Raw genomic sequence first — 13868 nt, forward strand, 5'->3', positions numbered from 1 at the left:
TTTTTTATACTTTATTTCCAACTATTGTTTCACTTTGTTTCTTATACATCCAATATTTTTATTTGTGTTTTACGCATACTAAAATTAGTTTTGCTGAATTTTTGTAATTTCAGAATCATGACTAGATTAGCTTGTTACTTAATAACTGCATTATTTTATTTTATCAATGGAGTTGATTGTCTTGTAAGATGTAATAACGTAACTACGATAAAAAGTTTTACTCGTTTTCCACCGGTGTCAGTAATTTGTGATCACATTGAGATGCAACTTTTTTCTGAATCCTTTGTTTATTTTATTGAAACTGATTTTTTTACTGAAACATGCACCTACAGTTTATTAACCAAGGCATACATATCTGAAAACTTTATCATTGCAGCTGAAAATAAAACTGTTTATAGAAGAGGTCCAGATGCTCATACTATCAGATTATCTTGTATACCAGAAAAGGCAGAATATCTCACTGGAGGTATCTATTTTTTGATTCAACGTTTACCAAATAAAGTTACTCAATTTAAATTGGAGAAAGAGTATAGGAAGAGTGTTTGTGAACATTTTTTAAATGAAGCAGCTCAATATAGTTCGGATGAAAGCTCAAACGAAGATACAGTTAAATTTATTCGACGTGCTACTAATTCCGAAGGCCTTACAGGTATTTTTATTGATGGTAGAATTAATTATATTCAATGTGATATTGTTGATTTACCAATTAAAAACATGTCAATTATTGAATCTGAATGTTTTAATGGTACAAAAGTTAGGACAAATGATGGACAAACATGGTATACATATAATGGACTAGACATTATTGATGAAGATAAAGTAAAAGGTTGTTTAGAATCCGTACCGTATAGCGTTATAATGTCTTTAGAAAAGAATATTACAAAAAAAGAGGAAAATATTCTTGAAGGAAGTACTAATTACATTATGGTAAGCAATGATACATTCAATAAAAATGATTATGTTCCTTTGCTAAAAGATAAAATCAATTCACTTTTTAAAACATTATTAAATTTTGATGTTATTGAACTTTCGATAATGTTTATTGTATTATCTATATTTTATGCCGTATTTTGGTGGTGTATTTTTGGATGCTTCACAACCTGTTGTTTTAATCGAAGAATTAAAAGGCACAATTCCAGTTTTGTCTCATATGTTTAATAATAATAACTATTTTTTGATATATTTTTTTTGTACATTTATTTGTTTTATTATATAAACGCACTTTATAATTAATTTGTTTTAGATTAATTTATCTAGTAAAATATTATTTTATTTCTACCACAAGATATAATGATTTGATATTAAAAAGTATATTGAAAATCACTACATACAGGTTATCAATAATGATATATCGTTAGTAAATGTAATTGACGGAATAAAAAGATAATTGGATAGGGTAAAACTGGTGTTTTATTTTCTTGTGTAGAAAAAGATTTTACCCCCTTTCACTGGGGATATAGCTCAGGGGTAGAGCGCTCCCTTAGCATGGGAGAGGGCTGGGGTTCGATTCCCCATATCTCCATATCTTTTTGAAATTTATGAATAATACCTTTTTAATAATTTGTTTTTCACTAATCTGTCTACATTTTCAAAAAATTTTAAATTACATTTTTGTAAAAAGTAATATATAGTAAATGATATGTTAATATAACTTGAAATAAAGTTTTAAAAAAATGATAAAGTTTATAAATTATTTTGAAGTTGTCTTAAAAATTAATGTTTTGATGTAAAAATTGTATTAAAGAAATACTTAAGGATTTTTAAAGAAAAAACATTTGTTAAATAGGTATACTAATGTTTTCTAATTAATAAAAATTATACACAAATGTTGGTATTATTGTAAATCTATTTGAACAAAAATTTCATTTATACATTTTTTTAATTTAAAAATAATATTGCAATAATAATATGTTTCATATATATGACTATAATTTTTTAAAACACATTTTCAAATTTTTAATTTCATATTAAAATTTTTATATCATAAAAGAATACGGTTTTGTACAAAAATATTGTTTTTAATACCAAGCTATTATAATTTATATACATAGATAGATAATTTAAAAAAAAAAAATCAAATAATGAAGGCTACTAAAGGACAACGTGAAGGTACTAAAAAAAACCATGACAAGGTGAAGTCTATTATATCTGAAAATAAAATTAAAAGTGTAAGACATAAAGGTGGTTATATTTCAAAATGTCTTACAAATGATGCTTATAAAGAAAATGTAAATAAAGAAAAACGAATACAAAAAGAGATAATAAAAACAGAGGAAACACAAAAAGAGGTAAAGTTAACATATCCAACAGGAAGTGTATCTCAAACCCATTTGAAAAGAATCATTGAGTATACAAAAAAATGTGGAGAATGTAATAATATAGATAAATCACAAAGTTATTATCATACATTACTTTTACGATATCTTGAATTGATAATTGAAAATTATAATGATGGTTGTTGTTATTTCAATGCTTCTAAATTAATTACATTACCTATATTTAATAACGTCTGCCACAGAGCTGCAGAAATATTTGCTTCAGAACCAACGTTGTTATTAATAAATAGTGAAACACCAAATGAAATATTTTTAGTTCTTTCTGATTTACATGGTTGTGTTGAAGTTCTTATATACAATCTTCATTATCATTATTGTATACCAAAGAATAAAATAATCATTCTTGGTGATTATGTAGATAAAGGTCCTGATGATGCTTTTATGTGTTTTTTGTTGTTTTTGTTAAAAATATGTTGGCCAGATAAGATATTTCTTCTTAAAGGAAATCACGAAATTCGTGATATGAATCGTCAAAAAAAGTTTCCTGATAATTGTGGAAAACTTTTTGGTGATCCAAACACATTTTACGTTTATAATTTTGTTTTTGAAAGAATGCCTTTAGCTGCTATTTGGAATAATACCGTTTATTTAGCACATGGTGGTATTTCACAATGGCTAACGAGTAGAGATGATATTACTAGTATCAAAAGACCATTAAAATTAAATAGAACATTTAAATTAAGGCTTCTTATTACTGATATTTTATGGTCAGATCCATATAGAAAATGTTATAATAAAAATGACCATTTTTCAAAATATTTTTGTCCTTCAAAAAGAGGTTGTGGATTTGCATATAGTAGAGAAGGTTTAGAAATTATTATGAAATATCTTAATGTATCAATGATTGTTCGGGGTCATCAAACATCTAGTGAAGGATTTGTTGAAGAATATAAAGATATTTGTTATACAGTACATAGTAAACCAAGTTCTTATTTAACTACCAAAGGATCAGCTTGCCAATTATCATTAGATAATAATGGTAATGCAAGTATAAAACCATTAAAATATAAACTTATTATAGATAAGAATATTATAATAACAGCTTTAAAAAAATTAAAAACACTTTGGAAAGATAGTAAAATTTCACCATACATTTTCAAGTCAATATGTACATATTGTTGTGATAAGGAAGATTATGTTAATGAATTAGCATGCCAAGAAAGAATACTTGTAACTCATGCACAAATAATGATGTGGATGTCTAATTATAAGATTAAATCAATAATGGAAATGATTTTAGAAACAAAATTTGACAAAAAATGTAAAAATCCCAATAAAATATTATCAAGATTTCCAATATATTTTGATTTTTGTGTTTCTCCAAAAATTGGGACCAGTATAAGGCCAATAAATGTAATAAATAATAAAGAAAAAGAAATAATATCTATTATTTTGAAGAATATAGATAAAATAGATAATAAAAATCTTATAAACAGCAACCCAAAATTATCAGTTGATACTTTACCATTTTTGTCATTAAATCAAAGTAATGACAGAAGAAAAAGGCATCAAAATTTTACTTCTGATGATGATGAAGATGGAGAAGAAACATTTGATGAAAAAGATGATTCAGAAGAGGAAGAAGTTTGATGATAAAATTGTATTTAAAAAATGTTTTATATCTCATATTATATTCATAAATTATATTTCTAACAATTTAAATGATAAAACAATGTAGTAAACGGTTTATGTAGTAATAAACAAAAATATTATATGATGATAAAGTGATCAATGGTATATTTTTTAAATGTATTTATAATCTTAACTAGTTAACTATCAAAGTACTACAAATAATTTAATTTTTTTTATCGTTATTACAAAGTAAATTAAATAGTCCATAAAATGTATTCAATGATATTATCAAAAATATTTACTTTACTCTTTATAAAAAAAAATGCAAAATATACGATAATTACATCGAATATTACAATAAAAAAAAGTTAATTTAAATTGTTAAAATATTTATTCACAACTTTAAGGATGTATAATATAATTATATATATATAGTGAATGTGTAAAATATATTTTAACAGACCTTGAAAAAAAATTTTTTTAATTAAAATAAAAGAAAACCAAGAGAATATTGGAGGAATCCTGTTTGAAAGGTCGTTTAACAACTATAAAAGATAAGACAAAAATTAATTTTATACAAAACTAACAATGTTTGACGCTAAGATAGCTGTTGGTATTGCTGCCGCTTGTTCTACTGTTGCCATATTGGCCACAATTACTACAATTCCATCTCTTTACAATGAAATCAATGAACTTCGTGATTTTGTTTCTGATGGAGTTCAAATTTTCCGTGCCGAGACTGACTCTGCTTGGACTGAATTAATGGATGTTCAAATTACCGTTACCCCACCATCAAAACCAAGAGAAAATCCATTTAACAGTATCTTCCGTCAAAAACGTCAAAACTTCAAAGGACTTCCAGCTTGGTGTCAATGCGAGCCAACCAAACCAACTTGCCCACCAGGACCTCCAGGACCACCAGGACCAGCCGGAGAAAATGGTGCTCCAGGATCTCCAGGACCAAATGGTGAAGATAATACCTCAACATATGCTCCAGTCGTTTGCCCACCAGTTGCTAAAGATTGTATCAAATGCCCACAAGGACCACCAGGACCAGCCGGACCAGATGGACAACCAGGACCAGCTGGACCAAGTGGACAACCAGGATCAGCAGGATTACCAGGAAAAGATGGACAACCAGGAGCTCCAGGACCACAAGGAGATGCTGGTACACCAGGAACCCCAGGTTCTGATGGACAACCAGGTGCTCCAGGATCTAACGGAACAAGAGGAAGAGGAAAACCAGGACCAAAAGGACCAGCTGGAGCTCCAGGAGCCCCAGGTAACAATGGTGCCCCAGGTGCTGCTGGTGGACCAGGACAAGCTGGACCAGCTGGACCACAAGGACCAGCCGGAAACCCAGGAACTCCAGGAAGTGACGGACAACCAGGTGCCCCAGGAGGTCCAGGAATTCCAGGATCTGATGCTGCTTATTGTCCATGCCCACCAAGAAGCGCTGTCTTCTTATCAAGACATTAAGAAGTTAAATTTTGATATGATTATATATATAATTTTAATCATTTTTATCAAATAAAACTTTTTCATCAATTTGTAAAAAAAAATTTCTTTTAAGAAAAATTAATTCTTCTGTTGAATTTTATCTATAGTATATCTATATTTAAATTTTCATTTTTTTTTAATTATAAAAAAAAAAATATATTAATTCTAATTAATATATTTAAATATTAAAAATGCAAGCGTCACAAAATATAATTAAGCAAAATATAATATTTTTAAATAATAATATCCCTAATTTAAATATTAAATATGAAGATTTATTTAATAAAAATGGAAAAGTAAGTTTTATAAATAAACATAAATAAATTATTCATTAAATTATTAAAGTGTAATTTTAGTAGAATAATTTTATACATTTATGAAACTATTACATTAGATAAGGTAGAAGATATTAATCCAAGGAATAGTCAAAAAATTTCTTATCAAATATTAATGGGTTCACAAAAATTTTACTCAATAAAAAAAGTTCAAGAAATTTTAAAAATATTTTTAAATAAAGATAAAATATCTTTAAAAAGAATTCATCGTCCTGATAATATGTTAGTTTGTGAAACGTTAAATTTTTTAAGAAAACTATATAGTGCTGGAATAGTTTTACGTAATGAGGTTTTAAAAATTCATGAAGAAATTAATGAAAGGAAAGAATTATTTATATCATTAAATGAAGAAAAAAAAAATTTAGAAAATATATTAGCTAGCTATGATAATACAAATAAATTTGAAGAAACTGAAAAACTTTTATTTCAAGTACATGAAGATTTCACTAAGAAAGAAATTATTAAAGAAAAATTATTATTAGAAGTTAAACAATTTGATGAAGAAACAGTATGTCTAATGAATCAAATAGATATAGCAAAAAAAAGAGAAATAGATTTAGAAAAAGAATATAAACAATTATTGTCATTATTAACAAATGCTAAAAGTGAAATGATATTCGATGATACTTTTGTTGCAGAGGGAAATAAAAGATTTCTTGAAACATCATTTGTTTTGGAAGATGAAAAAAAAATTTTAGAAAATGAAATAGAAAAAATAGATTATAGATTTAATCTTTTAAATCAACTAAATGAAATTATTGATAAAAAATATGAGGCATTAGAATATTTAAAAAACAATTATGAATCTTTAAAAAATATTGATGAAAAAATAAATAATGAATGTAAAAATATTGAAGAAAAGTATAAAACTTTTCTTACATTTTTTAATGAACCATTAGATTTATTAAGAAAACATGAACAAGTGTCAACAAATTCTTTAGATGTAATAAAAAATATATTCTTATTAAAAATAAATGAATCTATAGAAAAAACAAAAAGATATATTGAAAATTTTGAAAAAATTGATAAATATGAATTATTTAAAGATAGGTATAATAAAGAAATAGATAAATTTTTTGAATAATTTTAAAATAAATATTTTGGATACCAACATATTAAAATTTTTTTTTATATATATAAATAAATGTATTTTAAATTATTATTAATTTTGAATATTATCACTAAATACAGCTTTTCTTTTACTTTCTCTAACAGATTTTCTTTCAAAATCTGGTGGTAAAACAGGACCCATACCATGTCCATAGGAGATAACCAATGGATCACTACCAACATTGACACCACCAGATAGTGGAAATCTAACTCCAACACCTCCTGGAGCAATTGGTAATGGAAAATCAATACCACCATCAAATAGATAATCATCACCTGGTTCTACATCAACACCAAAAGCGGCATTATGAACAAATGGATTACATAATGGTGGTTTACAACGTAATGGAACAAAATTACCCGGTAATACTGATACTGGAATTGATGGTAAGTCATCTCTTGCTTTATTAAAATTAGGATCTTTAGCTAAAGTTTCAATAGTTTCTGGTGATAATTTAAAGATATTTGTTGGTCTTCCTAGTGCACCAAAACCAACTCTTGTATTTGGTCTTCCTGTTCTAACAGCACCTCTATAATCCCACATTCCCCAACCAAGAATGGGAACATTTAAGTTACCATCAACAGTTATTCTTCTTCCTGGATTTATATCTAAACCATTATTAAATGTTGAGGTAAATGGAAACATTGGTGATAATGATGATGCATCTCTACCAGGATATGGATTATAAAATGGTGGTAAATTATAATCTTCTTCTCTTTTTTGAAATGGTGCTGGATTTGGTGGAAATGCTTGCCTTTTATACCTTATTATTCTTTGATAAAAATGACATTCTTCAAATAAATATATATTTATTTATTATTAATAATTTTTTTTAATCTTTACTTACCATTAAATAATATCAAAAATAGATAAATAATATAACTGTAAAAATTTTTAAATTTCATTAGAAATTAAATGAAATTATTTTAAATGAAAGTTAATTAATATATTAATTCCATTTAACTACATTTAATAAAAGGAGTTTTATAAAATAAGATAACCTGATTAATAAAATATATCCTGTTCAAGATTATTTATAATAATAATAGAAAAAAGGATACTGATATCAATTTTATTTAAATAATTATATAATTAGTATTTTAATTAACATGGCAAAAAAAAAAATTATTATTACAATAATTGTTTTAAAAAATAAAAAAATTGTTTATACATTGCAATTATCATAATTGATTGTAAAAAAAGGAGGATTTGTTGAGTAACAAAATGCCTGATTTTTATAATCTAAAGGAAATAATATACTTTGACCTTTAATATATTTATAAAAATTCCAATAATTAGCTGTTGTTTTATCTTTAATATTACCAAGTTCTTTTAAATCTTTATATATAGTTGGTGAGTTAACCCGTAAATTATAATGTAATAATTTTGGATGAATTTCATTTTCATCATCATTATTATTATCTTTAATATCTTCATTTTCCTGAAAAGATATTAATTCCCTTTGTAATGCTTCCATTTCATTCCATAATATACCAAGTTTGCGTGAATTATGCTTATTAAAAATTATATTATATATTGTTCGAACTTGAATATCAATATATTTAAATGTTTCATCTTGATCTTCAAGTCCAATAAAAAAAAGAGAATTTGCATATTTATAGTGAAGAAAATTTAATATTAAATCCTGAATATCTCTTTTTTTAGATGTATAATTAAAATATTCCTCTTTTTCAAGAAATGGATAATTTAATTGATAACCTGTTGCTGATATTAATGTATCTAATTGTATACCATCACATTCTTCATTTTTTCTAAATAATTTATTACCCTCAAAATATATTTTATATTCAGTTGCTTGAACATTAATAAAATCATCTGGAAAAGTATTTTTTTTAAAATTTCTATGTAGATATGTTACATCAAAAAAGTATATCTTTTTGGCAATACCTAATAATGATTGTGATATTGATAAAATTTTTGTTATATCATTACCAATAATACCAATATTTTGATTTTTATAATTTTCAGGATTTTTAAAATCTTTTGAATGTAATAAATTCCCTCTATATGAGTTTAAAACTGTTGGAATAAATGGGATATCTTTTCTTCCAGAACATACTAATATAATATCATATCTCAAGGTAATAATTTCATTATCATTTTCTCTTTTTATTGTAACAATCCAGTTAGTATCTTCTTTGACATACTCAGTTTTGACAACTCTATGATTAAACTAAAATGATAGATAGAGGAAGTAATTTTAATAAATTAAAAATAGAATATTTAAAAAGATAAAATTGTAATAATAAAAATTTTAAAATCGAAAAAGATGATAATATAAGTCAATGACATTTTATTATCTTTAAATGTATGTATATAAATTATATATACAACAATAATAAAAAAAAAAACTATTTATAACTTACCTTGATAAATGACTGTATATCATTTGAATAATCTTCTAAATATTCTAATATCTGTTGTTGTGTTGGAAAACAATTTTTAACTTTTGTAAAAGGAAATGTTGCAAATTGAACTACAATTGTTGGCATTGATGCTACCTCACCATTGAAAACATTTGACTTTTCTCCATCTAATCTCCTACTGTTAAATAATCTTTTTTCAGTTTCATACAAATCAACATGACAATTAGATGATTTAGAAAAATGTTTTAATGCACATATACCTCTAACACCACCACCAATTATACATATTCTTTTTTTATTTTCTTGATCAATAGAATTATCCCCTTCCTCATTTATCACTTTTATATTAGTATGTTTTTCAAACATTTTTATCTAAAAAAAATAAATATATATATATACATATATATATTATTAATTTACTAAAATTATCTTCGTAAAACTATTAAAATAACATAAAAAGAGGAAAACAATAAAATTTTATGTAGCATAAAAATATATAATCAAAAGGAAGAGGAAGAATTAATAAATAAAAAAAAAAATTTCCATTAAACAAGTATAAAACAAATAAATAAAAACTTAAAAATTTATATCATTTTAAACCACTTCTTCTTTACATAAACATTAAAAAAAAAATAGAAATAATTATTCTCATCCCTAATTTTTAATGCATGAGTAAATTGAAACTTTTCCTTTTAAAATAATATGTCAATATAATTTACAAAAAAGATACCAGTTCACTATAAATTTATTGTAATAGAAATTTATTATTTTTTTTAAATATTTATTTATGCATTCTTTTTTTTTTAAGATATCCTCCTTATTCTTTTAAAATATTTATAAATTATTTTTTTTTTATATTAAAAAATAAAACTTTGGAATTAATAATGTTATATCGTTTAATAAATATTTTTCATTAACTTTTAACAAATGTTAAAATATAATATAGAATTATATATTAATAAATGAAAGATAAGAATTGAGAATCATATAGTACAAATCTTAGTAGTTAATCACTCAAAATGACTACTACTACTATATTAATAATAAATTAAAAGTACTATAATAATAAATTATAATTACTTCTGTTTTCTACAGGTGGTGTAATACATTTTATAAATAAATTAAAATGCTAATATGTTACATTGACAGATGCGCATCAATACTGGAGAGTTATATCAATTAGTTTCATCCTCCATATAACTAATTTATTTATTTATTATAATTTTATATATAGTATTCATTTTAAATATTCTACCTTATTATTTCTATTTAATATAATATTTTAATAATATATCATAATATTTATATATTAAATTATTTTATAAAAAAGTTTATTTTTTTATATAATATAATTAATCAAATTATATATATAAATATATATTTGGCATAATAAATTTAATTTTTATATAAAAATAATTATACTATTATCAATTAAAAATTTATACTATATTTCTTTTTAATCATTAATTATATCAAAAGCAACAAAAAATAAAAAAGAAATAATGTTTTAATTTATTTTTATATTATAAAAATTATTCATTCATTTGACAGAAATTTTTCCTAAACTGGATAATTAAAAATAATAATATGAAAAAGTCACTTTCAAAAATAATAGCATTACTTTTAACAAATATGTATTTTTTCTTTTTTTTTTTAACTTTTGCCTAATGTTTATAGTATACATAATAGTACAAAATAATTTTATATAACTTTTTTTTTATTTTATTTTTCACTATAGTAACAATAATTAATAATAATAATATATACATATATATAAATTAAATGTAATTGTATGATTTATTTGTTAAATAATCTTTTTTTATAGTGTTCTTAAAATTTTATACATAAATTTATTTAAGGATTATAAATGTTTCAAGTTTTGGAATGTAAAACTTTATGTATATATATATAAAAGTTTAGTGAAATATTGTTTTAGTAGAAAAAAAACAAATTAATTAAACAAAGAGCCAATTAATTTATAGTACTTTAGTAACTAACTAAAAATCTCTTCTGGAATTCTTTACATTTAAATAACATTTTACTATTCAATAAAAATTATATTATAAAATCTTAATTTTCTTTTTTTTTTTATAATCTATTGAAAGCGCAATTTTACAATCACTAGAAAGCTTTATTTTCACCAAATGTTATAAGCACTTCAATTGACCTTTATTTAAAATTTCTAAAAATAATTTCTTCCTTATTATGTAAATAAATGTATTTTTTAATAAATTTTCTTTTACATAACCTCAATCTAATTTTTTTTATTTGGTTAAAAAAAAAATTTACTTTTTTTAGATCTATAGATCACCGATCACAAACTACCATTTTTCTCCTACAATTAACCCTACATGAAAAATCATTATTTAAAAATAATGTTACATCTTTACGTTTTTCTCATTTTAAAAATCAATTATTCATATTTAAATATATAAATATATTTTCTTTAGACAAAAGATTATATATTTATGTTAGTATAAAACATCTAACGTCTATTTGTTAAAGTAAAGAAGTATTAAAAAAAATTCATTATTTTATATATTTTTTTTTATATATTTCTATTCTATTGTTAAAATTAAATATATTTCAAATAGTAATTTCTTTATATAAATTCATTTTCTAAATATCGTTTTTCAATTATATATATATATATTAATTTATTTTGTCAAAAAGAATCATTCAAGAATAACTAACGTTTTGTATAGATTTTTTTTTATGAAAAATAAAAAAAAAATTCTTAAGAATTTTAGAACAAACGTGACTTGAAGATTATATTTATATTTAAAAATATTATTTTATATAGTTATATTTTGACTTTTAACATAATTTGTATAAATTATTTCCCTAAATATATTATAATAAATACTATATTTTCTTTATGCTATATATATATATATATATTTAAATTTGGGTCCCCCTCTATAGAAAGTGAATATTTAATAAAATATAGGGAGTAAAAATATGATAAGATACATATCATTAGTATATATAATATATAATGTAACATTATAGTAGATAACAAAATTTCTTTTAAGAAAGAAAGAAGTTTATCATTTATTCCTAGGATATTTATTTATAATCATTGAGATATGTGTTCTTAAACGCCATTTTATTTATCATTTATCCAACAAATTGCTTTAGCATTTTTTCCTACTTCATTATTATAATTTATCTTCGTAACCCCCTAAAGTTTTCCTTCATTCTGCACTACTTTTTCCTTTATATGATATTAAAAAAAAACAACAAAGACATTTATTAATGGTAAATAAATATATTGTACAATAAATATAAAATTTTAATTAAAACTTTAATGTATTTACAAAAAAAGATTTGTTTAAAATAAAATTAATATAACAAGATACCATTAATACTATTTATAATAAAATATTTAGGAAATCCCTTCTTACTATATAAAACTTTTACTATTTTTTTTTTCTTTAATTTATAATTTTATCGATATAATTTATTTGTTAAAAATTATACTATCTATTATACTAATGAATTAAATTTTATAGAAAGAATTAATAAGATTTGAATACTGCTTCTACAATATATTTATAAGTTAGAAACAAAAATTATCATGTGATAGTCTAGTATAAATGTACACATAAATAATCAAATTTCTAAATAATGAAAAAAAAAAAATAAAAAATTTATAATGTATATTTTAAAATTTTTAAAAAGTTCCTTACCATAAAAATAAGAATACCAGTTGAAAAAGTAGGGGGAGGTAAGTTTCTACTTTATTATAAATAATGTGTATGAAGAATGCATCAAACAAAATGATGGTATAATCATAAAACATTACTATTTATTAATGTTGTTCTTTGTATGTTTTGGACAACTAAATACACGATATTCCAAATGTTACTATGGTTTTCTTGACAAGATATTTTACGAACCTTTTTATTATTTTTTTTTTTCGTTAGAAAGAATATTTATTCATAAACGAAAAGGTTAGTCATTTTTTTTGTAGAGGTAATATTTTTTTTTATCATTATTATAATTAATTTTCTCCTACACTTTCTATTTTATATAATTTATAATTAGTTTAAAATGTAATAGTTATTAGTATGAATGATAGATTACGAAATTGACATATATTTACATTATTATTTTTTATCTAAATGATAAAGTTTTTTTTTTATTTATATGTTAGTTGTTTTGACTTATTTTTTAAAAGTGTGAATAATCCTTTGTGGTCATTTTACTATTACAAGTATTAGTTACTTTTATTTTTCAATTTAATTAAAAAAAAAAAAAGTTTTATTTGTTATTTTTTTTACTAATTTAAATCGATTTAAAAAAAAGTTATTATTTGGACAAAGAAATATTTTTAAATATAGAATTTAGTTATTTTGATGTTTATCAATTTTTTTAATTTTAGTAATAGGGGTTTTAAGAAATTTTATTTATGATAGGATTGTTATTTTAAGTATATATATATATTTGTCTATCCTTTTTTTTTAGAAAATTTTTATTGATATTTAGAAAACACTCATATAATATAATAAAAAATTTAATATTAAAGGTATTTAATTTTAATAATTTATTTTATTCACTGAACTGGAGTTTTAGATTGTATTATAGTCAATAAATGATTTATAGAAAATGCAATTTTGATAGC

General features: G+C 22.4%; 6 protein-coding genes across 6 annotated transcripts; 4 read left to right on the forward strand and 2 right to left on the reverse strand.

Annotated features, from left to right (window-relative positions):
- Positions 1-117: 117 nt before the first annotated feature.
- SRAE_2000126700 (Hypothetical protein) lies at positions 118-1546 on the forward strand (the record flags this gene model as incomplete). Its single annotated transcript, XM_024652199.1, has 3 exons — positions 118-826; positions 869-927; positions 1472-1546. 3 exons carry the CDS (start codon positions 118-120, stop codon positions 1544-1546), a joined length of 843 nt encoding a protein of 280 aa, XP_024505799.1.
- Positions 1547-2081: 535 nt separating this feature from the next.
- Positions 2082-3926, forward strand: SRAE_2000126800 (Serine/threonine-protein phosphatase 5; the record flags this gene model as incomplete). The annotated part of the gene is made up of 1 exon (XM_024652200.1): positions 2082-3926. The coding sequence occupies one exon, from the start codon at positions 2082-2084 to the stop codon at positions 3924-3926; it is 1845 nt and encodes a 614-aa protein (XP_024505800.1).
- Positions 3927-4496: 570 nt separating this feature from the next.
- On the forward strand, positions 4497-5387 carry SRAE_2000126900 (Nematode cuticle collagen, N-terminal domain-containing protein; the record flags this gene model as incomplete). The annotated part of the gene is made up of 1 exon (XM_024652201.1): positions 4497-5387. One exon carries the CDS (start codon positions 4497-4499, stop codon positions 5385-5387), a length of 891 nt encoding a protein of 296 aa, XP_024505801.1.
- Positions 5388-5599: 212 nt separating this feature from the next.
- SRAE_2000127000 (Hypothetical protein) lies at positions 5600-6827 on the forward strand (the record flags this gene model as incomplete). The annotated part of the gene is made up of 2 exons (XM_024652202.1): positions 5600-5704; positions 5754-6827. 2 exons carry the CDS (start codon positions 5600-5602, stop codon positions 6825-6827), a joined length of 1179 nt encoding a protein of 392 aa, XP_024505802.1.
- A 78-nt stretch (positions 6828-6905) lies between these two features.
- SRAE_2000127100 (Hypothetical protein) lies at positions 6906-7759 on the reverse strand (the record flags this gene model as incomplete). Its single annotated transcript, XM_024652203.1, has 2 exons — positions 6906-7645; positions 7702-7759. 2 exons carry the CDS (start codon positions 7757-7759, stop codon positions 6906-6908), a joined length of 798 nt encoding a protein of 265 aa, XP_024505803.1.
- A 260-nt stretch (positions 7760-8019) lies between these two features.
- Positions 8020-13046, reverse strand: SRAE_2000127200 (Flavin monooxygenase FMO family and Flavin monooxygenase-like family-containing protein; the record flags this gene model as incomplete). The annotated part of the gene is made up of 6 exons (XM_024652204.1): positions 8020-8120; positions 8178-8762; positions 8808-9048; positions 9242-9613; positions 12934-12982; positions 13021-13046. The coding sequence occupies 6 exons, from the start codon at positions 13044-13046 to the stop codon at positions 8020-8022; spliced, it is 1374 nt and encodes a 457-aa protein (XP_024505804.1).
- Positions 13047-13868: the final 822 nt, after the last annotated feature.

Source organism: Strongyloides ratti, assembly GCF_001040885.1.
Source record: "Strongyloides ratti genome assembly S_ratti_ED321, chromosome : 2".
Lineage (NCBI taxonomy): Eukaryota > Metazoa > Nematoda > Chromadorea > Rhabditida > Strongyloididae > Strongyloides > Strongyloides ratti.